At 42.7% G+C, this 26788-nt stretch overlaps 2 protein-coding genes and 1 non-coding gene across 16 annotated transcripts in view; 1 reads left to right on the plus strand and 2 right to left on the minus strand.

Annotated features, from left to right (window-relative positions):
- Nucleotides 1-7241: 7241 nt before the first annotated feature.
- trnac-gca (transfer RNA cysteine (anticodon GCA)) lies at nt 7242-7313 on the minus strand. Its single transcript has one exon. It is a non-coding gene; the product is annotated as a tRNA-Cys (tRNA).
- Nucleotides 7314-16020: 8707 nt separating this feature from the next.
- Nucleotides 16021-24597, plus strand: LOC118365230 (transmembrane protein 98-like). Of its 3 annotated transcripts, XM_052490835.1 has the most exons (9): nt 16045-16137; nt 18340-18557; nt 20219-20461; nt 21044-21115; nt 21358-21489; nt 21693-21726; nt 21817-21932; nt 22031-22090; nt 22353-24597. In XM_052490835.1, the coding sequence occupies exons 3-9, from the start codon at nt 20331-20333 to the stop codon at nt 22552-22554; spliced, it is 747 nt and encodes a 248-aa protein (XP_052346795.1). In that variant the 5' UTR covers nt 16045-16137; nt 18340-18557; nt 20219-20330; the 3' UTR covers nt 22555-24597. The 3 variants fall into 3 exon arrangements, with proteins under 3 accessions (XP_035603166.1, XP_035603167.1, XP_052346795.1); XM_035747273.2 differs by lacking the exon at nt 18340-18557 and having other exon boundaries at nt 16021-16137; XM_035747274.2 differs by lacking the exons at nt 18340-18557; nt 21044-21115 and having other exon boundaries at nt 16021-16137.
- Nucleotides 24538-26788, minus strand: part of LOC118365229 (supervillin-like) — a 31472-nt gene continuing 29221 nt past the window's right edge. For all 12 annotated transcript variants that reach the window (XM_035747263.2, XM_052490823.1, XM_052490819.1 and 9 more), the window contains 4 exons: nt 26335-26478; nt 25919-26031; nt 25528-25683; nt 24538-25067 (listed from right to left, as the gene is read on the minus strand). In XM_035747263.2, coding sequence (XP_035603156.1) covers nt 24975-25067; nt 25528-25683; nt 25919-26031; nt 26335-26478 — 506 coding nt within the window. In that variant the 3' untranslated portion in view covers nt 24538-24974. The remainder of the gene's footprint in view (nt 25068-25527; nt 25684-25918; nt 26032-26334; nt 26479-26788) is intronic.

The following is a 26788-nucleotide window of genomic DNA, read 5'->3' on the forward strand; positions in this document are numbered from 1 at the left end:
AACAAAAGCATTGACTGGTTTCGCCTGCAGTAAGTGCTTTTTATTTGGGTAGCTGTTTATGGCCATTCTACAACAAGCATTCTGTGGAGCTGTTCTAAACATGGTTTATCTCCTTGCTTCACATTAAAGTTACCTTAAATGGAAGCATATATTTTATGCTGGAAGAATAAGTGCTTCGCTTTAAGGTTAACCTAACTGTGTTTTACCACTAGACTCTGCTCTCGAGTATCAAGAAAGCAAACATAAACTGCTTTCATGTGTTGTGTTCTTTGTTTCTATGTAATCACACACAACTTTTTCTCATCAACGATCAGCTGACAATGTGGAAGACGCCTCATCAAGCTCAATAGTCAACTTGCAGGCTTGTTTTCGAATTGCTGTGCGTTTTGTTGCCAACCTATTTTGCTACCTGACAACTTTACGGGTTTCACTTTTTAATTACCGTTCATATATTTATTTTTTCCTCAACTTTTCACTCCGGACGCTTTATCTGGACACGATTCGTCAGGACCTCCAACAGCCGAAGCTAAGTAGTTAACATTAACATGATGCCTTCTAATTGCAGCCGCTGTGCTCGCCTTACGGGCGAGGATAGCTGTACTGCAAGCCCAGCTTCAGACGCAATCGTTAGGCAAGGGTAATTTCAGTGTAGGAAAAGGATGAAACAGCGTCTGTGCCACCAGTAAGTACAGATAGTAGTATAAATCCCCTGGCACAGTCCCCGCAGCCGGACAACTTTCTCACGGTTTCTGGAAGGAAATGCTGTAGGAAAGCTCAACCGGTGTCGCTCATTCAGCCGACAGAAACTTTCAACCGGTTTTCCCCATTAAGCAGCGGGTCGGTGTCAGAGGCCGAGTCTTCTCTGGTCTCTACTCCTCCCCGTTACGGGGTCTGAGACGCCGAAGCTTCCCACCATTAGCTCTGACAAATTGAAAACTCTAGTCATTGGGCGACTCCATTACCCGAGTATTAGACTTAAAGCGAATCATCCAGCGATCATACACTGTTTACCGGGGGCAGGGCTACCGACGTTAAGGCTAATCTGAAGATGGTGCTGGCTAAAGCTAAAACTGGCGAGTGTAGAGAGTATAGAGATATTGTTATCCACGTCGGCACCAACGATGTTAGGATGAAACAGTCAGAGATCACCAAGCGCAACATAGCTTCTGCGTGCATATCAGCTAGAAAGATGTGTCGGCATCGAGTAATTGTCTCTGGCCCCCTCCCAGTTAGGGGAGTGATGAGCTCTACAGCAGAGTCTCACAACTCAATCGCTGGTTGAAAACTGTTTTCTGCCCCTCCCAAAAGATAGAATTTGTAGATAATTGGCCCTCTTTCTGGGACTCACCCACAAACAGGACCAAGCCTGACCTGCTGAGGAGTGACGGACTCCATCCTAGCTGGAGGGGTGCTCTCATCTTATCTGCCAACATAGACAGGGCTCTAACTCCTCTAGCTCCACAATGAAATAGGGTGCAGGCCAGGCAGCAGGCTATTAGCCAGCCTGCCAGCATAGTGGAGTCTGCCACTGCCACTAGCATAGTCAGTGTAGTCAGCTCAGCTATCACCATTGAGACCGTGTCTGTGCCTCGACCTGGGTTGGGCAAAACTAAACATGGCGGTGTTCGCCTTAGCAATCTCACTAGGATAAAGACCACCTCCATTCCTGTCATTACTGAAAGAGATCATGATACCTCACATCTCAAAATAGGGCTACTTAATGTTAGATCCCTTACTTCAAAGGCAATTATAGTCAATGAACTAATCACTGATCATAATCTTGATGTGATTGGCCTGACTGAAACATGGCTTAAGCCTGATGAATTTACTGTGTTAAATGAGGCCTCACCTCCTGGCTACACTAGTGACCATATCCCCCGTGCATCCCGCAAAGGCGGAGGTGTTGCTAACATTTACGATAGCAAATTTCAATTTACAAAAAAAATGACGTTTTCGTCTTTTGAGCTTCTAGTCATGAAATCTATGCAGCCTACTCAATCACTTTTTATAGCTACTGTTTACAGGCCTCCTGGGCCATATACAGCGTTTCTCACTGAGTTCCCTGAATTCCTATCAGACCTTGTAGTCATTGCAGATAATATTCTAATCTTTGGTGACTTTAATATTCACATGGAAAAGTCCACAGACCCACTCCAAAAAGGCTTTTGGAGCCATCATCGACTCAGTGGGTTTTGTCCAACATGTCTCTGGACCCACTCACTGTCACAGTCATACGCTGGACCTAGTTTTGTCCCATGGAATAAATGTTGTGGATCTTAATGTTTTTCCTCATAATCCTGGACTATCGGACCACCATTTTATTACGTTTGCAATTGCAACAAATAATCTGCTCAGACCCCAACCAAGGAACATCAAAAGTCGTGCTATAAATTCACAGACAACACAAAGATTCCTTGATGCCCTTCCAGACTCCCTCTGCCTACCCAAGGACGCCAGAGGACAAAAATCCGTTAACCACCTAACTGAGGATCTCAATTTAACCTTGCGCAATACCCTAGATGCAGTTGCACCCCTAAAAACTAAAAAAAATGTCTCATAAGAAACTAGCTCCCTGGTACACAGAAAATACCTGAGCTCTGAAGCAAGCTTCAGAAAATTGGAACGGAAATGGCGCCACACCAAACTGGAAGTCTTCCGACTAGCTTGGAAGGACGGTACCGTGCAGTACCGAAGAGCCCTTACTGCTGCTCGATCGTCCTATTTTTCTAACTTAATTGAGGAAAATAAGAACAATCCGAAATTCCTTTTGATACTGTGGCAAAGCTAACTAAAAAGCAGCATTCCCCAAGAGAGGATGACTTTCACTTTAGCAGTGATAAATTCATGAACTTCTTTGAGGAAAAGATTATGATTATTAGAAAGCAAATTACGGACTCTTTAAACCTGCGTATTCCTCCAAACCTCAGTTGTCCTGAGTCTGCACAACTCTGCCAGGACCTAGGATCAAGAGAGACGCTCAAGTGTTTTAGTACTATATCTCTTGACACAATGATGAAAATAATCATGGCCTCTAAACCTTCAAGCTGTATACTGCACCCTATTCCAACTAAACTACTGAAAGAGCTGCTTCCTGTGCTTGGCCCTCCTATGTTGAACATAATAAACGGCTCTCTATCCACTGGATGTGTACCAAACTCACTAAAAGTGGCAGTAATAAAGCCTCTCTTGAAAAAGCCAAACCTTGACCCAGAAAATATAAAAACTATCGGCCTATATCGAATCTTCCATTCCTCTCAAAGATTTTAGAGAAGGCTGTTGCACAGCAACTCACTGCCTTCCTGAAGACAAACAATGTATACGAAATGCTTCAGTCTGGTTTTAGACCCCATCATAGCACTGAGACGGCACTTGTGAAGGTGGTAAATGACATTTAATGGCATCGGACCGAGGCTCTGCATCTGTCCTCGTGCTCCTAGACCTTAGTGCTGCTTTTGATACCATCGATCACCACATTCTTTTGGAGAGATTGGAAACCCAAATTGGTCTACACGGACAAGTTCTGGCCTGGTTTAGATCTTATCTGTCGGAAAGATATCAGTTTGTCTCTGTGAATGGTTTGTCCTCTGACAAATCAACTGTACATTTCGGTGTTCCTCAAGGTTCTGTTTTAGGACCACTATTGTTTTCACTATATATTTTACCTCTTGGGGATGTTATTCGAAAACATAATGTAAACTTTCACTGCTATGCGGATGACACACAGCTGTACATTTCAATGAAACATGGTGAAGCCCCAAAATTGCCCTCGCTAGAAGCATGTGTTTCAGACATAAGGAAGTGGATGGCTGCAAACTTTCTACTATTAAACTCGGACAAAACAGAGATGCTTGTTCTAGGTCCCAAGAAACAAAGAGATCTTCTGTTGAATCTGACAATTAATCTTAATGGTTGTACAGTCGTCTCAAATAAAACTGTGAAGGACCTCGGCGTTACTCTGGACCCTGATCTCTTTTGAAGAACATATCAAGACCATTTCGAGGACAGCTTTTTTCCATCTACGTAACATTGCAAAAATCAGAAACTTTCTGTCCAAAAATGATGCAGAAAAATTCATCCATGCTTTTGTCACTTCTAGGTTAGACTACTGCAATGCTCTATTTTCCGGCTACCCGGATAAAGCACTAAATAAACTTCAGTTAGTGCTAAATACGGCTGCTAGAATCCTGACTAGAACCAAAAAAAAAATTTGATCATATTACTCCAGTGCTAGCCTCTCACTGGCTTCCTGTCAAAGCAAGGGCTGATTTCAAGGTTTTACTGCTAACCTACAAAGCATTACATGGGCTTGCTCCTACCTACCTCTCTGATTTGGTCCTGCCGTACATACCTACACGTACGCTACGGTCACAAGACGCAGGCCTCCTAATTGTCCCTAGAATTTCTAAGCAAACAGCTGGAGGCAGGGCTTTCTCCTATAGAGCTCCATTTTTATGGAACGGTCTGCCTACCCATGTCAGAGACGCAAACTCGGTCTCAACCTTTAAGTCTTTACTGAAGACTCATCTCTTCAGTGGGTCATATGATTGAGTGTAGTCTGGCCCAGGAGTGGGAAGGTGAACGGAAAGGCTCTGGAGCAACGAACTGCCCTTGCTGTCTCTGCCTGGCCGGTTTCCCTCTTTCCACTGGGATTCTCTGCCTCTAACCCTGTTACGGGGCTGAGTCACTGGCTTGCTGGGGCTCTCGTGCCGTCCCTGGGGGTGCGTCACCTGGGTGGGTTGATTCACTGTTGTGGTCGGCCTGTCTGGGTTGCCCCCCGTGGCGGAGATCTTTGTGGGCTATACTCGGCCTTGTCTCAGGATGGTAAGTTGGTGGTTGAAGATATCCCTCTAGTGGTGTGGGGGATGTGCTTTGGCAAAGTGGGTGGGGTTATATCCTTCCTGTTTGGCCCTGTCCGGGGTGTCCTCGGATGGGGCCACAGTGTCTCCTGACCCCTCCTGTCTCAGCCTCCAGTATTTATGCTGCAGTAGTTTATGTGTCGGGGGCTAGGGTCAGTTTGTTATATCTGGAGTACTTCTCCTGTCCTATTCGGTGTCCTGTGTGAATCTAAGTGTGCGTTCTCTAATTCTCTCCTTCTCTCTTTCTTTCTCTCTCTCTCTCGGAGGACCTGAGCCCTAGGACCATGTCCCAGGACTACCTGACATGAGGACTCCTTGCTGTCCCCAGTCCACCTGGCCATGCTCCTACTCCAGTTTCAACTGACCTGAGCCCTAGGACCGTGCCCCAGGACTACCTGACATGAAGGCTCCTTGCTGTCCCCAGTCCACCTGACTGTGCTGCTGCTCCAGTTTCAACTGTTCTGCCTTATTATTATTTGACCATGCTGGTCATTTATGAACATTTGAACATCTTGGTCATGTTCTGTTATAATCTCTACCCGGCACAGCCAGAAGAGGACTGGCCACCCCACATAGCCCGGTTCCTCTAGGTTTCTTCCTAGGTTTTGGCCTTTCTAGGGAGTTTTTCCTAGCCACCGTGCTTTTACACCTGCATTGTTTGCTGTTTGGGGTTTTAGGCTGGGTTTCTGTACAGCACTTTGAGATATCAGCTGATGTACGAAGGGCTATATAAATACATTTGATTTGATTTGATAGTTATTTCACAATAGGTGTGGAAGGGGCTTGGCCGTGAACTGCACAGCTATCAGTTTGTGTCCCCGAATATTTAAAATGAGCACGTCCCAGGGTAGAAACTCACTTTAATGAGACTCCTTGGAGGACTACCACCTACACGAATGGGCTCCAGACAAGATGGAAGTCATGGAGTTAGCAGGAAGTCGTCTTTACCAGAGCTCTACGACTGTGGCCTTTTCTCTACCAAAACAGTAAGTAGTCCTTACCAGAGATGTCCAACACTGGCCTTTTCCCTACCGAACCTGTCACAATTGGTACCCTAACAATAGCATTGACTTGTCTATATAATGCAGTAAGTGCTACTTGTTGGTGTAGTTTGACGTGACTTATGCAACAAAAAATCACCGGATAGTCAGTGTTATCCTCTTTTGCCAATAGAAAGATTAATTCAAAGAAAAGTATTATTTGAGGCCATAGCTCATAAGTGCTTCTCTTTGGGGTAGTCTTAACTCTGTTACTTATAGGTAATTTCCATAGCTCTCAACTTTCCAGAACATGCTGAATTCTACTTCAACTTGAGCACCTTTCTTTTATCAAGCCACAGAAAGTGCTATTAAATTGAGGTCTGATTTTGCATTGAATTACAGCAACCACTTTTTAACAAGTCTCTACAAATCCAGCCAGAGAAATATCCACCATTTTGGAGTCAACAGAAGTTAGAAATAACACTATAAATATTCACTTACCTTTGATGATCTTCATCAGAAGTCACTCCCAGGAATCCCAGTTCAACAATAAATGACTGATTTGTTCCATAAAGTTCCATGAAGTCCATCATTTATGTCCAAATAGCCACTTGTTGTTAGGGTGTTCAGCCCAGTAATCCATCTTCATGAAGCGCGAGCACTTCGTCCAGACAAAAACTCGATAGGTTCCGTTACAAGTCAAACGATGTATGGAATCAATCTTTAGGATGTTTTTAACATAAAACAACTCTGCGTCACGAGCCTGAGACGCTCTGCCAGACCACTGACTCAAACAGGTCTCATGAGCCCCTCCTTTATAGCAAAAACCTGAAACAAATTTCTAAAGACGGTTGGCATCTAGTGGAAGCTGTAGGAAGTGCAACTTGACTCCATAGACACTGTGTATTCGGTACGCCAAGCTTTGAAAAACTACAAACCTCAGATTTCTCACTTCCTGGTTGGATATTTCTCAGGTTTTCACCTGCCACATGAGTTCTGTTATACTCACAGACATCATTCAAACAGTTTTAGAAACCTCAGAGTGTTTTCTATCCAATAACAAGAGATGAGTGAAGTGACATGCCTCAAACATGAAGCACTTAAGAGTGTAGTGCGCATAGATATAGTTCCATGTATATGGTAGTGCGTTCCAATGCCGCCTCAGCATTAGTTACATTTCAAACTAAGCCGTATGCAGATCCCTGACACATGAGGACCCAGATGGTGAGGGAGAGCAGTCATTTGTCAAACATCTCAGGTCTCACAGATGATGTTCATTGACTTACTGAAATCGCAGCATCATCTCATCTAATAAGTGATTAGAAACAGAGAAAACATCAAATTGCATGAGGGAAGCAATTATAGTGTGGCGTTTGACTTCTAAAGAAATGAGAGAGAGAAAATGAGGGGGCACCCGGATTTGAACCAGGGACCTATTGATCTGCAGTCAATTGCTCTACCACTGAGCTATACCCCCTGTTACGTAAGAGTGGTTTTATGATTGTCTTGTTGGTTTTAGGCCAGGGCCATGTGATTACTGCTACCAGACTGGGGAACCGCCCATCTTTCTCTCCTTCAGTATTGGGCCTTTTCCCTGTGTGTGTGTGTGTGTGTGTGTGTGTGTGTGTGTGTGTGTGTGTGTGTGTGGTGTGTGGTGTGTGGTGTGTGTGTGTGTGTGTGTGTGTGTGTGTGTGTGTGTGTGTGTGTGTGTGTGTGTGAACAGTGCCACGTAGCATGGGGCCAAAGCACTGCTCTGCTGAGCAAACAAAGGAAGCGGGGTGGTCACATACAAAATGGCACTCTGATACAGTCACACAAAACACATCTTTCCATCAGGCATTCTGAATACAAACCATTGAATCCTAACAATAACAGACACACACACAGAGACCCTGCATTGTGCCCACTGAAAACTCAATGATAAGAGTCAGCGTCAGGGCACTGTTTGAATTCTGATCCGTCTTCCTAAAGCAAGGTTCAAGAACCTCATTAACCGTGACTTATTCTTCTCATCAGCTAGGTAATCATCATCATCATCATCATCATCATCATCATCATCATCATCATCATCATCATTCCTGCTCTTCACAAGTCCTTTCACTCACAGCACCACACAGTCATATTACCTTACATCAAGACAAGATTCCCTCTTCTGTCCATTGCCATGTCAATGGACCAACAGATTCCAATGGGTGGCATTCTCATGGACCATGAGGTGCTTGTTATGGCTCAGATGGCTTTGTCATGGTATCTATGTTTTCTCAGACAAGAAAGTACCAATAGAAAGGCAGGGAAGACAAAACCACTCAACAGTTTAGTATGGGAAACCCTATCAAGGCACAGGTATGGGTGGACATATTTTATCATTATAAAAATACCTCATTTGATGGCAATATGCAGAACACACACACACAAGATGAGCATGTTTCACAGATACCAATAACACTGATCCACCATGGTGAGGCAATGATATCAATATTTTATTGATGGCTCCATCCTTCAATCTCTCATTTAACTGCTTGGCGTATTAAAACGCATAACAGATCCTCTCTGAAGGAGAGGGATGACACCATAGAACTTTCAAAATCTATAAATGAGATACGCTCTTCTGCACATACACATTTAGCAACAGTTCAATCACAACCCTAGAATATGTTTGAGAACTGCAATTGATTCATTATTATCAGCCACCCCCTATTCAATCAGCATTGACCCGACGCCTTTGAACGTTATATCGGTATCAGCCGATAACTCCACCGATAACCGATATTCAATAAATAGGATGAAAAACGGGAATCTCATGCTGATCTGAACACTTGAGGGCATTCTCATGGGTCATTATTGTCACCAATGTATGAAATCAACATTTGAAGCAATAGTTATTGGACAACTTATCTTTTGGATGACAATTTATGAAAATTCAGTGTGGTAAAATGACACTTTAATTTCCCTTCTGTAAAACAGTACATTAGCAGATATATCGGTATTGGTAAGTTTTGCCCCCAAAAAATATTGTCATTGGTATCGGACCCCAAAAAACATATCTGTCAGACTAGTTTCAAAAAACTGGAGGAAGTCTAACTCAACGAGACTTAGCATAAATGTGACTAATCAATATCAAAATGTCTAAATAGTGTGTGATGGAGGCAAACCACGGTGAGGCAATCTAACAAACAGCGCCCAGCATCCATTTCACACTGAGCCTAGTCCTGTCCCCTGATGTGGGTCTGGATTGTGTGACGCAGAGAGAGAGGAGATCTTGGTCAAAAGTAGTGCACTAGTTGGTTGAGCATCCCGAGTGGTGCAGCGGTCTAAGGCACTGCATTGCAGTACTTGAGGCATCACTACAGACCCAGGTTTGATCCCAGGCTGAGTCACAGCTGGCCATGACCGGGAGACCCATGAGGTGGTGCACAATTGGGTCCGGGTTAGGGGAGGGGTTGCAGGCCTGGAAGGTGACTTAGGTCGCCAGCTGGACCGTGTTTCCTTTGACGCATTGGTGTGGCTGGCTTCTGGGTTAATCGAGCAGTGCGGCTTGGCAAGGTCATGTTTCGGAAGACGCATGGCTCTTGACCTTCTCCTCTCCTGAGTCCATAGGGGAGACTGTAACTACCAATTGGGGAGAAAAAAAGCTATACCCTGTCCTGCAGCTGCCCTATGGGTTGGCATATGATTTCTACTGCATCCTCTAGTCTCCAACAGAGCTAGCTACCACAGAGAGATAAATTGCACTACTCTCAACTTCCTCCATGGTCACACTCCTTCACCCTCAGCCTGACATTAGCTAGATATGGAGCTCTAAGTCACACACACATACATGTAAACTCAGTTTTTGACAATTCCTGACATTTAAGCCTAGTAAACATTCCATGTCTTAGGCCGCTTTATTTTAAGAATGTGAAATGTCAGAATGATAGTAGAGAGAATGATTTATTTCAGCTTTTATTTCTTATATCACATTCCCAGTGGGTAGAAGTTTACATACACTCGATTAGTATTTGGTAGCATTGCCTTTAAATTGTTTAACTTGGGTCAAACGTTTCAGGTAGCCTTCCACAAGCTTCCCACAATAAGTTGGGTGAATTTTGGCCCATTCCTCCTGACAGAGCTGGTGTAACTGAGTCAGGTTTGCAGGCCTCCTTGCTCGCACATGCATTTTCAGTTCTGCCCACATATTTTCTATAGGATTGAGGTCAGGGCTTTGTGATGGCCACTCCAATACCTTGACTTTGTTTTCCTTAACCTCTTGGTCCTACCTGGCACGCAGGCGTCCCATCTAGAGCTCTGGAAATCCAAATGCGCTACGCTAAATGCTAATAGTATTAGTTAAAACTCAAAAGTTCATTAAAATACACATGCAGGGTATTGAATTAAAGCTACACTCGTCTTGAATCCAGGCAACAAGTCAGATTTTAAAATGCTTTTCGGCGAAAGCATGAGAAGCTATTATCTGATAGCATGTAACACCCCAAAAGACCCGCAGGGGACGTAAACAAAATAATTAGCATATTCGGCGCTACACAAACCGCACAATAAAATATAAAACATTCATTACCTTTGACCATCTTCTTTGTTGGCACTCCTAGATGTCCCAATCACTATTGGGTCTTTTTTTCGATTAAATCGGTCCATATATAGCCTAGATATCGATCTATGAAGACTGTGTGATAAACGGCGTTTCATAACGTAACGTCATTTTTTTAAATTCAAAAAGTCGACGATAAACTTTCACAAAACACTTCGAAATACTTTTGTAATGCAACTTTAGGTATTAGTACACGTTAATAAGCGATAACCTTCATCAGGAGGCGATGTCAATTCTATAGGTGTCTGTTTCTAAAAAATGTCTTGGAGAGAGCTCGACCAAAACATCCGGTCGGAGACCGGAGGGAATCGATTCCCTTGATTCGGTTAGACCAAGAATCAATTGCGAATCAAATGACAAGACTCTAGACAACGTGTGGAAGCTGTAGGCACTGCAACCTCGGCCTCATTTAATTCGATTCACTTTGAACAATTCCTTGAAGTCGCGGATGGATATTTTTTTCCATTTTCAGTGATCAGATTATTGTGTTATAGTCACAGCCGTGATTTAACCAGTTTTATAAACGTCTGAGTGTTTTCTATCCACACATACTAATCATATGCATGTACTATATTCCTGGCCTGAGTAGCAGGGCGCTGAAATGTTGCGCGATTTTTAACAGAATGTTCGAAAAAGTAGGGGGTAGACTTAACAGGTTAAGCCATTTTGCCACAACTTTGGAAGTATGCTTGGGGTCATTGTCCATTTGGAAGACATATTTGCGACCAAGCGTTAACTTCCTGACTGAGACATTGCTTCAATATATACACATAATTTTCCCACCTCATGGTGCCAACTATTTTGTGAAGTGCACCAGTCCCTCCTGCAGCAAAGCACCCGCACAACACGATGCTGCCACCCCCGTGCTTCACGGTTGGGATGGTGTGCTTCGGCTTGCAAGCCTCCTCCTCTTCATCCAAACATAACGATGGTCATTATGGCCAAACAGTTCTATTTTTGTTTCATCAAACCAGAGGACAATTGTCCAAAAAGTACGATCTTTGTCTCCATGTGCAGTTGCAAACCGTGGTCTGTCTTTTTTATGGCGGTTTTGGAGCAGTGGCTTTTTCCTTGCTGAGCCTTTCAGGTTATGTCAATATAGGACTTGTTTTACTGTGGATATAGATACTTTTTTACCTGTTTCCTCCAGCGTCTTCACAAGGTCCTTTGCTGTTGTTCTGGGATTGATTTGCACTTTTTGCACCAAAGTATGTACATCTCTAGGAGAGAGAACGTGTCTCCTTCCTGAGCGGTATGACGGCTGCGTGGTCCCATGATGTTTATACTTGCATACTATTGTTTGTACAGATGAAAGTGGTACCTTCAGGCGTTTGGAAATTGCTCCCAAGGATGAACTAGACTTTTTCTTTTAGGTCTTGGCTGATTTATTTTATTTTCCCATGATGTCAAGCAAAGAGGCACTGAGTTTGAAGGTATGCCTTAAAATACATCCACAGGTACACCATCAATTGACTCAAATGAGGTCAATTAGCCTATCAGAAGCTTCTAAAGCCATGACACCATTTTCTGAAATTTTCCAAGCTGTTTAAAAGGTACAGTCAACTTAGTGTATGTAAACTTCTGACCCACTGGAATTGTGATACAGTGAATTATAAGTGAAATAATCTGTCTGTAAACAACTGTTGGAAAGATTACTTGTGTCATGCACACAGCAGATATCCTAACCAACTTACCAAAACTATTGTTTGTTAACAAGAAATGTGTAGAGTGGTTGAAAAACCACTTTTAATGACTCCAACCTAAGTGTATGTAAACATCTGACTTCAACTGTATGTTTACATCTCCAAAGCAAGTGAAATGGATAAGAAACAAAAGTGAAATAAACAATAACAAATCAACAGTAAACATTACATTCACAAAAGTTCCAAAAGAATAGACATTTCAAATGTCATATGATGTCTATTTACAGTGTTGAAATGATATTTTTCTCTCTCTCAATTTCAATTCAATTATCTCCTGCTCTCTCTCCCTCTCTTCTTCTCCCGCCTCCCCCCTCATTTTCCTTCTCTCCCTCTCTGACTGTTATCAGGAGATTGGATCTGCTGTTATGTTCACACAGCAGATGCTGACTGACTACTTCTGCTATAATCACGACTACTGCTGCACAGCTCTCTGGCTGAGGATGCTATTAACACTACAGACTCTGAGGTGAGAGTTGGTCAATCTCAAAGCCTGCTCAGAGAAATACTGAACATGGGGTGATAAAGGGGAAACTTACTCTCTGGTTAGCAGAACTGTACAGGGAGGGTACATCTGTATGTAGTCTCTCGTGACTCTCATTTTGAAATCGAGTAGCTGGCCAACAGCACAGGAGTTCTGGGTGCCGAGATGAACCTGTATGTTACTGTTTGAGTGTACAGTGCAGATATGCGGAGATGACTGAATGTATATGGTGAGGTAATGGGCTGTGTCCTGAGATGGATGTGTGTATTGTGGAGTGAATCATAAGATTTATATTCCCTACTACCAACTACACCCGGACATCATTCTGCTGGGCGATTCCACACCAGCGGAAAATATCCTGGGTATCTCAGATTGTTTTGGTAATTCTCACATAGGAACACAAACCATGTTTTAGAAAATCATGATGGAAGTGGCCATTTTAGGCCCTTTTTAGACCTACACATGCCTCCTGTAAGACTCTATGATCCGTGAACTGTACATATAGACATCTTGGTGTCATTATACTCCAGATAGTGTGCTGTAAAATATGGAGTATGTCTAGATTCAAAAATATGTAATAATATGTAATAATAATATTAATGTTCACAATTCAACATGCAAAATATTAATACAAATATCTAAAAACAGTGCCTTTTTATTTTGCTTATTTTTTTTTTACATATTGTTTGGAACAATAATACTCTTCAAACACATCAAATTTCAAGTGTGAGCTCTCTGGTACTTTTAATCCCAATACATACTCAAACCCCAAGATATGACCCATTACATACATTTTATACAAAAATACAAATTTTATATACATTTACATTATAAGTCCTTAACCAATCACAGCCCTCCTTTAGGATTGCACATTCAGCAGACAGAAGCAGAGAGAGTTCCCTTTAAATCCATGTTCCCATCCCCTGTGTTAGTGGTGTTCATAAAATGTATCATAACTTCAGAATTAGCATAGAGCCCACTCTGGAAATGTGATGTACTGTCTTAAAATCAACAAAAATCAAAAAGGATAGGTTTTATATATTTCTATTAATATGTTTAATGTTGAATAATTGAATGTGAACCTTTGTATTTTATAATCTTGATGTACTCCATATATGACAGCACACAACCAGAGTATAATGACACCAAGATATTGTCTGTATCATGTACAGTTCACTAATCACAGGATTTTACAATTAGATCTATTAAGAGCCTAAAATGGCCACTTTCATCATGATTTCTCTGAAATATTGTGATACGAATGTAAAAAGCATTTCAAAACATCGTTTCTCTCAATTAAGTTTTTATGTGATAATTGGCAGAACAATCTGAGATACCCTAAATATATTCCGCTCCTGCTGGCAGGGAATCGCCCTGTTCATGTTACAGATGTGAAGCCTAACACACAACAGTTACATTACTGCTGAAAATACACGGTTATTCCACTGAACTACTACCAAAACATCCTTTTGTGCCAGGGTTATTCAAACTCAAACTACATACGATATGCTGGAATTGTAGTGTTCCCTTGCCTGCACACTCCTACACTCGCTGCCACTCCACCAGAACACATTATTCTGATAGGAACAGTGGAGTAAACACTCTAACCAACCACAGTGTCTCTGCAAAGAGCACCTTACTTTATTGCACATACATAACCGTGTAGCCTATTATTATCTCCATCACTGCTACCTGGTGTACTGGATACTGTCATTACACACTCGAGCAGGAGTAACACAGCAGCATTAGCAGAGAGACAACCAACAAAAGCAACCCATAGAGATCGATCACAAGGGGGCTATGTGTCTCCAATCCTCGGTGCCTATTCTGTGACATCAAGGGGCCAGACCCTTTCAGTGGGGTCGTAGCAGGGTTATAATATATACATATATGCCAGGCGGCTTTATCCAAAGCAAGTTACAGTCATGTGTGCATACTGTACATTTCACATAAGGGTGGTCCCGGGAATCGAATCTACTACCCTGGCATTGCAAGTACCATACTCTAACACAGGGTTCCCCAACTGGCAGCCCCGCAGGCAAGTGATTATATTTGGCCTCTCCTTTTTTGTATTGTTTTATTGTTTGGACAAAAAAAAAAACAGTAAATCAGATTCCCACGTATTCCCACGCATTATAGAGAGATATGTGTGATCGTATACAAACGTAAGAAAGGTTTAAAATGATTATATTTGAGTCAAATATTATATATGGAGTCTTGCGGTCAGTTTGCAGTCTACAAGTTATTTGTGTTCTGGCCCCCTGACCATCCGCTCAAGAAAAAATCTGGCTAAATCTAGTTGATGATCCCTATTCATTACAAGTTCTTTCTTGTCTCAATGGACTTTGGGTCTAGCCACGGGAAGTCATTTGGATCTGGGGGTGCTGTACATTTTTCCTCCAACGAGGCGGGGATTCATCTTTTTGCCCTCGCTGGTGCTGCAGACGATATATCGTCCACTAATAAAGGACTATTAAAGGCCCAGTGCACTACTAAATAAAACTATTAATATCATTTTTTAATAACGATTTTTCAGGAGCTTCTTACAAAAAGCTTACCTTCATCCAAAAGATGTAGGCCTCCGAGATCTGTTGGACGGGCACGCCAGCTAGTGGGTTTTGAAGATCTGCTAAATGTTGAATTTTAAATCAATAACCGATATCGGAAATGGTTAAAAAAAAAAAAACACAAAAAACTTATGCATTCTAAAAATGTAACCAAATAAAGGAATGCTATGATAATAATACTAGACCTATCGACTGCTAATAGAGTGCATAGCGTATTAATTGGTGTTACAAGTGAGGGCTCGTCCTGAAGGCCTTTTGGTCAGAGCTACGTCATAACGTCAAAAAGTTAGTAGGCTAATAATAAACTATAACCCTAATTATTTATCACCTCTGAAGGGCCCGTGGGTTCGATGGGAGTCTGGTTACAACGGTGTTCCTTTCTATAGTTTAATCAGAATCCAAGTGAAGTTAGCCTGGCTGACGCAACTCACGTGAGTCTCCACTAAATACATCTGGGAAGGGTAGACTGTGGTCAGAATAAACGTCTCTAATTTCAGGTATCAAGTAGATGACTTGCCGCCTAAAGGTTAAATACATAAAATAAAAGATGTCACATAATAAAGTCTCAGATATAAACTACATATATATGTGATTATAAACTTTTTGTTCTTATTACAAAACCGTGGCTACAGGAAGATTTACAGGTGAAATATTGTGTATGTCTATAAGCCCTGTATAAATAAACTAGGTCTATTTTTCATAGCCGGTTACAAACAAAGTATTTCAGCAAGCAGACCATAAATTCTTGTGCGCGCGTACCCGTAATCCTTTGAGTTCACTCCTGCAAAGTTATGGCGAACTTCCATCGCTGCTCACTCGCTGGCCGCATGCTCAGTGCTGAGCCGTTCGCGTATGTCCTGTGCGCGTTCCCGGTTTGGAGAGGTCCGTGCCATGTCCACCCGCCTCGGGGAAAAGGTGCTTTGTTTCTCAAAGCTATAATTCAAGAAAACTGACTAAATGTATCGGTGAGTATATTATTCTCTAACACATGTATGACAGGTGTGTTTCGTTTTCTTTCCAGTATTCAGAATCGGATGACTCAAGTGTGAATTATATTAGGTTGGGGGGGAATTCATTGAATTCATTGTATCACTCTATGGAATGTGTACTGTTCCTCGAGGAAAAATAATGATTTGGGGGGTTTGGAGTTCGCTGACTTAACAATTCTGCAAATATTGAAAATGCAGTTCTGATACGACAACACAACTGAGAAACTGTAACTTTGACTAGTGAACAGAAATATTTATTTATTTATCGTTATTTATTTACTCATTTCAAACGTATTATTTCAAAGATTGGAGATGAGATGGGTCCCTGTTGCTTTTTTTTGCAGAACATTGTTCCATCTGTTGTTGGAAATTCAACTTGATTCAGTTAAATCTTTGTTTTTAAAGAGCTTGGTCTCTCATTGCTGATATTCCTCAAATGACTGGATGCACCTCTGTATCACTATTCCATCATAAACATTGTTGGTGTAGTGAATTTGGAGGTGTGGGAACTGCAATCTGGGACAGAATGTGGCCCTTTGTGAGGGGGAACAGAGATGTTTACATTAAGCCTACAGAATGTCTCCAGGCTCTAGTATACTGTGTCTCACTACAAAAGAATCAAAGATGGTGACCACAATACTGATGGAGATGCATTAGGATCAAGTTGAGAAATGCCAGAGCACACCCCCTGTGATCTAACTAAAGGGGTAAATTTACTAAATCAGTTTGATGATCAGTCTGAGGTTCTAGTGCAGGGATCATCAACTAGATATTCAACCATGCCGATTCTTTCTTGAGTGGATGGTCAGGGGACCGGGACATACTTACAAATTATTTGAAGCCTGCAAATTAGCTATTTGACTCAATCTCTGTACAATAATTTGCAAATAAATTCCTTAAAAATCCTACAGTGTGATTTTACAGGCCCCTCTCATCTTTTTAAGTGGGAGAACTTGCACAATTGGTGGCTGACTAAATACTTTTTTGCCCCACTGTATATTCCTCTATTATGCGTGGGAATACTTTGGAACAAATTTCCAAAATCAAAATCACTTGGATTTGATTTTTTTTTACAATATTTTATGTCCAACAATAAAGAATTCTAAAAATATAAAGTACCAGGGCGGGCATACCTACTCATCCAAGGGTTTTCCTTTATTTTTTACTATTTCTACATTGTAGAATAATAGTGATGACATCAAAACTATGAAATATCACATATGGATTCATGTAGTAAGCAAACAAGTGTTAAACAAATAAAAATATATGTTATATTTGAGATTCTTCAAAGTAGCATTTCTTTGTCTTCATTACAGCTTTGCACACTCTTGGCATTCTCTCAACTATCTTTGAGGTGCATTTCAATTAACAGGTGTGCCTTGTTAAAACTGCATTTGTGGAATTTCTTTCCTTCTTAATGCGTTTGAGCCAATCAGCTGTGTTGTGACAAAATAGGGGTGGTATAGCGAAGATAGCCCTATTTGGTAAAATACCAAGTCCATATCATGTCAAGAACAGCTCAAATAAGCAAAGACATGAAGCTCAGCCAATCATTCAAATTTCAAGATCTCTGAAAGTTTCTTCAAGTGCAATTGCAAAAACCATCAAGCGCTATGATGAAACTGGCTCTCATGAGAACCGCCACAGGAATGGAAGACCCAGAGTTACCTCTGCTGCAGAGGATAAGTTCATTAAAGTTAACTGCACCTCAGATTGCAGCCCATATAAATGCTTCACAGAGTTCAAGTAACAGACACATCTCAACATCAACTGTTCAGAGGAGACTGCGTGAATCAGGCCTTCATGGCTGAATTGCTGCAAAGAAACCACTACTAAAGGATACCAATAATAAGATGAGACTTGCTTGAGCCAAGAAACACGAGCAATGGACATTATACCAGTGGATATCTGTCCTTAGGTCTGATTAGTCCAAATTTGCGATTTTTGGTTCCAACCGCTGTCTTTGTAAGACGCAGAGTAGGTGAACAAATGATCTCCGCATGTGTGGTTCCCACCATGAAGCATGGAGGAGGAGGTATGATGTGTGGGGATGCTTTGTGATTTATTTTAGAATTTAAGGCACACTTAACCAGCATGGTCACCACAGCATTCTGTAGCGATACGCCATCCCATCTGATTTGCACTTAGTAGGACTTTTGTTCATTTGTTTTTCAACAGGAAAATGACCCAACACACCTCCAAGCTGTTTTAGTGTTATTTGACCAATAAGGAGAGTGATGGCATGCTGCTTCAGATGACCTGGCCTACACAATCACCCGACCTCAACCCAATTGAGATGGTTTGGGATGAGTTGGACCGCAGAGGGAAGGAAAAACAGCCAACAAGTGCTCAGCATATGTGGGAACTCCTTCAAGACTGTTGGAAAAACATTCCAGGTGAAGCTGGTTGAGAGAATGCCAAGTGTGTGTAAAGCTGTCATCAAGGCAAAGGGTGGCTACTTTGAAGAATCTAAAATATGTTTTGATTTGTTTAACACTTTTTTGGTTCCTACATGATTCTTCCATATGTGTTATTTTATCATTTTGATGTCTTCACTATTATTTTACAATGTACAAAATAGTAAAAGTTAAAGAAAAACCTTGAAGAGTAGGTGTATCCAAACTTTTGACTAGTACTGTATATATATTCTTTGGTTCAGAAAACTTGGGGGGGGGGGGCAAATAAAATCACTGGGCCACCCGTTGGAGAACCCTGTTCTAGTGGTTGTGGTTCCTTTATTTTTGGGGATGCGTGACAGTTCAGGGGATCCACGTGTTTGAGGGTGTGAGTTGGAAGCAGACGTTACAGTTTGGCCCAATGGATCTGCCCACAAATACAGAATAAAACAGTCATCTGTCTATCAAATCATCTTTTTGCAATGGAAATGTGTGGAGAAACCAATCAAAACTCCACCCTGAGTGAGTGCCTCTGAAACCAACAGGCTGTAAAGAGACCGTTGGCCACTGAGGAGAAAAGAAGTCAGAAACGCTTGATTGAAAGAGGGGTGAAAGAACTGTATGATTCGGCCAGTGTGTCTCAAATTAATCTGCTTAAAGAATTACAACATTCCAAATCAGAATCTCATATAATCATCTGGATCAAAATGTTGGTTGGGAATGTTGTAATTCGGTAATTCCGTTGCCCATAGTGACTGCATAAAAGCTGTGTTTCCATGGTGTCTCTCCACTGTATGAGTAAAAACTAATTCCAAAGCTATTATGCTATACCAGAAGGAATTTTGTCTTTCTGCTCATGGCCTCTTATAGTAGTAGTGAGACTCACACACACACACACTGGGCTTTCAGGTAGGGCAAGGTCAATGAGTTACTACACTAGGCAGAGGACAGGTACTGTATGTTGTGTGGTCTTGTTTTACACATCCTGTGTGAAATCTACTCACTGTGGTAAGACCATCAGAAGTACATTACAGATTCGCACAACTAGGACCCGAGAACCCCAAAAGGGTAAGAGGGTAGACAACGGGTACAGTTTTATTTTGAAAGGATATTGTTTATTTTGCTGTGTGTATATTTGGATCCTGAACAGCTGGCCATAAAGTATGTCAGATACCAAAAACACAACACTCACATAACTCTGATTAAAAGCTGTTATAAAGCATTCACATCATTTATCATGGGTTTCTTGTTGGATGTGGTTACACCAGGTCAAAAAAGTGTGAAACATGCAAATAACATGTTAATCTCTTCCTATTTTGTATGATTATATCATTTTGGGTTGAGATTCAGATGTTATGATCAACTAACTGTGTTGTATTAATGGACAGTATGTACTCTGCTACAGTAAACGAGAACCAACACAACGGGCTTGCCCACTGATTGCTTCCTCTATGAGTTCAGATAAAGATCAGAGTTCTGTGTGGTTTGGAGGGCATGTTCTCTGTGGTTTGTGACGCACAGTAGGCTATGTCTAACTACGTGGTTGCCCATCTTCAGACAGCTCCTCAGCTAACACTTCTTTCAGGATGTAACCGCATGTCTATCAATCAACTGTCTGTAACCACAACACTACAAACCACTAATGACCAACTCCTCCACAGATAAGCGATCAGCCATAAAGGCCAAGCCCAGACAACCAGAACCCTGGTCTGATCAGAACCCCTTTCTCTCCCCCTGTTGCCGACTGCCGACGCCCTGGGACCCGTCGTCGCCATGGAGACGGTGGTGATCGTGGCCATTGGGGTGCTGGCCACCATCTTCCTGGCCTCCTTCATTGCCCTGGTGGTGGTGTGTCGACACCGCTACTGCCACCCCCACCACCTGCTGCACCACTTCAACTCCAAGTCAGTGTCTAGTATAACTACTAGCTACATACAATGCATCTGGGAGGGGGAGGGAGGGGACGGTGGCATCTTGGGTCGCCTAGTATACCTAGCTAGCTTCATCTGGGAGGGGGAGGGAGGGAACAGTGGCATCTTGGTCGCCTAGTATACCTAGCTAGCTTCATCTGGGAGGGAAGGGACAGTGGCATCTTGGGTCGCCTAGTATACCTAGCTAGCTTCATTTGGGAGGGAAGGGACAGTGGCATCTTGGGTCGCCTAGTATACCTAGCTAGCTTCATCTGGGAGGGGGAGGGAGGGAACAGTGGCATCTTGGGTCGCCTAGTATACCTAGCTAGCTTCATCTGGGAGGGGGAGGGAGGGAACAGTGGCATCTTGGTCGCCTAGTATACCTAGCTAGCTTCATCTGGGAGGGGGGGGGGACAGTGGCATTTTGGATGGTTATGGGTAGGGCCCTGAGTTTGTCCAGACCAGGAAAACTCTTGGCCCTAGTGATGGGGTATGTGGCCTAGGCCCTATAAGGCATTAGATGGTGGTAAGGGGTCCTGGATATAGCTGATTCAACTGTATTCCACTCTTACCCAGGTCCAATGGACTGACCTGCTGGTTTGAAGCTATAAATCTATGGATTGAACAGAGCGACTTCACAGCACTAAGGTCAAAACGATACATGGGATTAATACTAAGTCAACATACAGGGGCAAAGTTCTCGAGCCAGTAATGTCTCTGTCTCTTTCTCTTGTTCTCTCACTCTCCTTCGTGTTCCCCCTCTAATACACACACGCTTCTATTCAGAATACATTCCCTCCCTCTCACACACCTATTCAATACACATTCCCTCCCTTTCTCTCTCACACACTCTCTCTTCCCTTCACCAGAACCTCTCTGCTTCCCCACAGACCCAATGTTGACCTGATCGGTGCCATGGAAACCCAGAGTGAGCCGTCTGAGCTGGAGCTGGACGACGTGGTCATCACCAACCCTCACATCGAGGCCATCCTGGAGAACGAGGACTGGATCGAGGACGCCTCGTACGTCTGCCATGTGACACTGACATATGCCAGGAGTAGATCAGGCTAGCTGTTGTAGCTATTCGTATATATATATATATATATATATATATATATATCCTTCCATGATCATAACATCATCAAGTTCAAATAGGTGATACATCTCTGACATGATCATACAATAATGAACCCTTATTTAAAGCTATTCTCTCTTTCTTTAACAGTGGCTTGGTTTCGCATTGTATATCCATCTTAAAGGTAATGTCTACGTGCTGTACACCCTGCATGAATACATTGTTTTCATTAGGATCTAACTCAATGATATTTACACGCTCTCTCCTTTGGCAGATCTGCCACACCCTGACTGAAAAGCTGGTTGCCATGACAATGGGCTCAGGCGCTAAGGTGAAAGCCCCAGCCAGCCTCAGTGACATCATCACGGTGGCTAAACGCATCAGTCCGAGGTAACTGTCAGGTTATACAGCACCATCACACAACCCTTACAATTGTCTGACCGTCCTACGTCCTTCATGACCTCCCATCGTCCTGTGCGTGTCTGTAGGGTGGATGACGTTGTGCGATCTATGTACCCTCCACTGGACCCCATACTCCTGGATGCCAGGTAGCTAATGAAGTTTTCTTTTGTTAGATAACATCATTTATCATATTTTGAGGGGACAAAGATAGCCCGGGCAAATAGACAATATAGATCATAGCTCTGCTGATAGAACTCATATGATGGTCTGACCTGACCAACAAAGGGACTACAGGTGGGGATGGTACAATATAAGCCATGGTAATCAGACGGACTTGTGCGTCAATGTTTCCCTGTCCAGTCTTGATGGAGAAATTCTACATGCTCTTTGTCTATTTTGTCCCCTCAGGGCCACCGCCCTCCTTCTGTCAGTCAGTCACCTGGTGCTGGTGACCCGCAACGCCTGTCACATGTCTGGCAGCATGGACTGGATCGACCAATCACTGCACGCCGCTGAGGATCACATGGTGGTGCTGCGGGAGGCGGCGCTAGCGTCCGAACCGGAACGGAGTCTACCTGGAATAGACGTGCAGAGAGAGCAGGCCATCTAGAACACACAGACACGTACATACACACACACATACACTCCTTCTCTATACATTATACACATCTCGGGCACATTCTCACACGTACACAATGCTTGATAAACACACAATAAGAAAACTCAACACATTCCCACTTTCCCGCTGCCATTCTGTGCTGATTTACATACAGATGGGTTGCCAGATAATAGAATAGAGCTGGTTTTAGAAACCGACAGGTGCCAGATCCTTGTGCTATTTTCCTCTTGATCCTTTCACTTTTATCATGTTTCTGGTTTTGTATATAGTTATGTATAACCATAATGCATGTTATGATTAGGATCTATATAGGTTTTATGTTACACTCTCAGATTCATATTGTCTTGTAAGTAAAGTGCAGAGCTCACTGAGATAGGCTTGTGTGTAGTTGTTGCCATGGACGACTGGCCCCTTGATATTCATTCCTGAGTGTCTTCCATCTCCCAGTGGTGAGCTGTAATCTGCCCCGTTAGGAGTGCACAGTCACATGGAAGCTTAAATTTAGTCAACTAATCCATGTGGGGGGAAAACCCTGGACACCCAATAGGACCAAAGGCAGGGGAAATACATGCACACCTACTCAGAGCAATACACTCTTACTCAGAACAATACACTCTTACTTAGAGCAATACACTCTTACTCAGAGCAATTCACTCTTACTCAGAACAATACACTCTTAGAGCAATACACTCTTACTCAGAACAATACACTCTTACTTAGAGCAATACACTCTTACTCAGAACAATACACTCTTACTCAGAGCAATACACTCTTACTCAGAGCAATTCACTCTTACTCAGAACAATACACTCTTACTCAGAGCAATACACTCTTACTCAGAGCAATTCACTCTTACTCAGAACAATACACTCTTACTTAGAGCAATACACTCTTACTTAGAGCAATACACGCTTACTCAGAGCAATACACTCTTAGTCAGAACAATTCAAGCTTACTCAGAGCAATACATGCTTACTCAGAGCAATACACGCTTACTCAGAGCAATACACGCTTACTCAGAGCAATACTCTTACTTAGAGAAATACACACCTACTCAGAGCAATACACACTTACTCAGAGCAATACACTTACTTAGAGAAATACACACCTACTCAGAGCAATACAGTTACTTAGAGAAATACACACCTACTCAGAGCAATACAGTTACTTAGAGAAATACACAACTACTCAGAGCAATACACGCTTACTCAGAGCAATACACTCTTACTCAGAACAATACACTCTTACTTAGAGAAATACAGTCTTACTCAGAACAAAACGCTGCTACTTTTTATTTTTTAGAACCAGAATCTTTGTGAGCCGTGTCAAATGAGGTGGAGGTGAATTTGCGTGCCTTGTGCTGGCCGGTGGTGCGATGTTATTGGAGCATGGCTAGCTGCCTCTCCATGCATGCCTAATACCGTAGCTAGAACTGAAACCCAAGAGCAGTAATCACAGCATAACCCAGCTTTACACACACACACACTGTCCAGCCCTAACACAGCTCACAGAGCTGCAAACACTGCGCCACACACTCAAGCTTACGGAGCAACTGTAACAAGAGCTCACACTCTGCTAACCTAAGGAGCAACTGTACACAGTGATACACACACTTACGCAAAGAGACAGCGTCGGTACTGTAAATGCACACATAAGACTTTATGGGCAAAAGCTTAAGAGACAAATCAGGCGTTTTTTTTCCCACATGGTCTTTCTGAGAAGACATGCCTTTTGTGCCTTGTTCCTTCTTATAATTCAAGCTCTGAAATTCAGCCTACGAAAAGACTGCCAGTATAACGGCAGCTTACATCAGATAAGCAGAGCTCTGTGATGGAACGATATTGATTAAGATGAAACATGAAGAAAGTGGCCACTCCTTTATTTTCCTGGTTTCCGTCGTTTATTACAATAGATTTTTGTTGTTGTTGTATGTAAGCATGTTTCGTGCTGTTTCCTTACCCCTCCTCTTTTTCAACTTTCTCTTTATATCCTCCATTGATTTGTACAGGTAAATTAAAGTTTCATAGGAAAATGTGTAACGCTCTTTCTTCATCTTTTTAGTTTGACATTTCTGAGGGGAATCCATAGTCGGTAAGAGAAGCACACACTCGTGTAAGCTCTAGGAATAAGAAAATGGATCCAGTTGATTGATTGGGGATAAGGATAGTTCTGTCCTTCTGTTTGACGGTATAGGCAGTCTTGTCTCTCGGCAAGCGAGAGCGATTGGCTGAGAACGAATAAGGCCCTAAAGCACCATACTTAAAGAAGACACACAGATACAACTTAGAAACAGCTACTAAGAAAACACTGTACGCAATTGTCATCACCTGACAATAAAATATAATTATCTTGAAAATTGAAAATACAACAACAAAAAATATCTCAGGATATGTTGACATTTTTGTGTTTGTTCAGGTTTTCAATAGTCCTTTGCTTTTTTTCAGGCTGATTTGTTTCCAGTTTGGGAGGAAGTCATACTCATCTCTCTTCATCTCCAAAATAGTCTGAAACATATAAACAAGCAAACCTTACATCAGATAACTGTAGCATACTGGAAAAAACAAGCATCCAAAAGCAAGCATCCACTGGTCTTAGGGATGAACGTTTTTGTGAAATATTTACACAGAAATCCTACATAAGTCACATTTTCTCTTAAACCAGCTGTTTTTAATCATCTCGAGACTACCACAGGAAGACATTTCAATTGGCCATATCAGACCACAGCCGTCATTAAGACGTTAGTGGTGCGCCCTAGTGGCTGTCAGGTGTAGCTGCACCCTGTTTTATATAACGTCATAATACTGTACATAACATTCAGCAGACAAACGTATCCAAAGTGTGCATACATAGTCCGTGCATACACTTTCATATGAGTGGCCCCAGTGAGAATCAAACCCACTATCCTGACGGGGGTCATGCTCTACCAACTGAGCCGCACAGGACTAGCGTGTTTTGTGTGTCAACCTGGAAGTCGTGGTCGGAGAGGTATATCTCCAGGCGCTGGGGGTCCACTCCCTCTGGCAGAGGGGTCTGCAGCAGCTCCTCTAGGGGGTACTGGGTCTTACTGAGCTGGGCCAGGGCGTCCTGCACCAAGGTCAGCTTGACCCGCCCGGCCTCCCCCTGGACAACATCGTTCACAAGTCAGCATATCTAAATCCAAAACATACCTGGCTTTGAAAGACAAAGACCGTGGTGTTGCTATGACACAGCAGTCTTTACCCAACCAGATCATACTGAACTGGGTTTACTGCTGTTGTGAAGTTATTACCGATGATGCTACTGATGCGTACGGATGCTATTATTGATAATGATAGTGATTGTGAGGAGGAGGACGAATAGTCCTCTTTTCCTGTACCTGCGTGGTGGGTGTGGGTCTCTTCTCCCAGCGAGGGAAAACGTTGGTGAAGGTGAGGGGTTCTGCTCCGTCCTGGATGAGGTAGGCCTGAAGGGGGCGCCTTGGGTTCCTCTCTAAAACAACACACCGCAAACCATCAGAACCACAGAACAACTTAGCCCCTAACTACAGCATATCCCCAACACACTCCTGATAACGACCAACAACCATCTAAACACCTCAGATTAAAAGATGGACCTCGAAGCCACTTCCTCTACTTATTCCTCCCCTCTAATCAAGGACTGATTTGGACCTAGGACACCAGGTGGGTGCAATTACCAGCAGTACTCTGGAAGTCGTGGGGTAAGATGTATATACCCCTGATTTAAACCATCAACTATTATATTAGCTGCCTTGCTTTGTCTACTGGCTCTCACCTTTGCAGTACTGGAGCACTGTCTGCATGGCACACCTCCTCTCGTTAGCCCAGCGGATACAGGCTGAGCCAGCGGTCTCACTGTCCTCAGGCTCACCTGCCTGCCACAGATACAGCTCCATACAGTTATCCAGAAGGAACAGGGCTGGGGAGGGATTAGAGAAAGAGAGAGAAAGAGAGTTAGAGATAACTGGTCCTGAGTTCACAAACCTGTTCTACTAACACACTGAAGCCTCAGTCAGGACCGGAACATCCGATCAATCAGAATAAAACAAATTACAACATAGTCAAAACAAAACTGGCCCTAAATCGACAATACACCGTGGCTAACTATTTGACCATGGTTACTGATCAAAACCTTAGAAAAACCTTGACAGAGTACAGGCTCAGTGAGCACAGCCTTGTCATTGTAAAAGGTAGACACAGGAAACCTGGCTCCCTGTAGAGGAAAGGCT

Source organism: Oncorhynchus keta, chromosome 32 (assembly GCF_023373465.1).
Source record: "Oncorhynchus keta strain PuntledgeMale-10-30-2019 chromosome 32, Oket_V2, whole genome shotgun sequence".
In the NCBI taxonomy this organism is placed as follows: domain Eukaryota; kingdom Metazoa; phylum Chordata; class Actinopteri; order Salmoniformes; family Salmonidae; genus Oncorhynchus; species Oncorhynchus keta.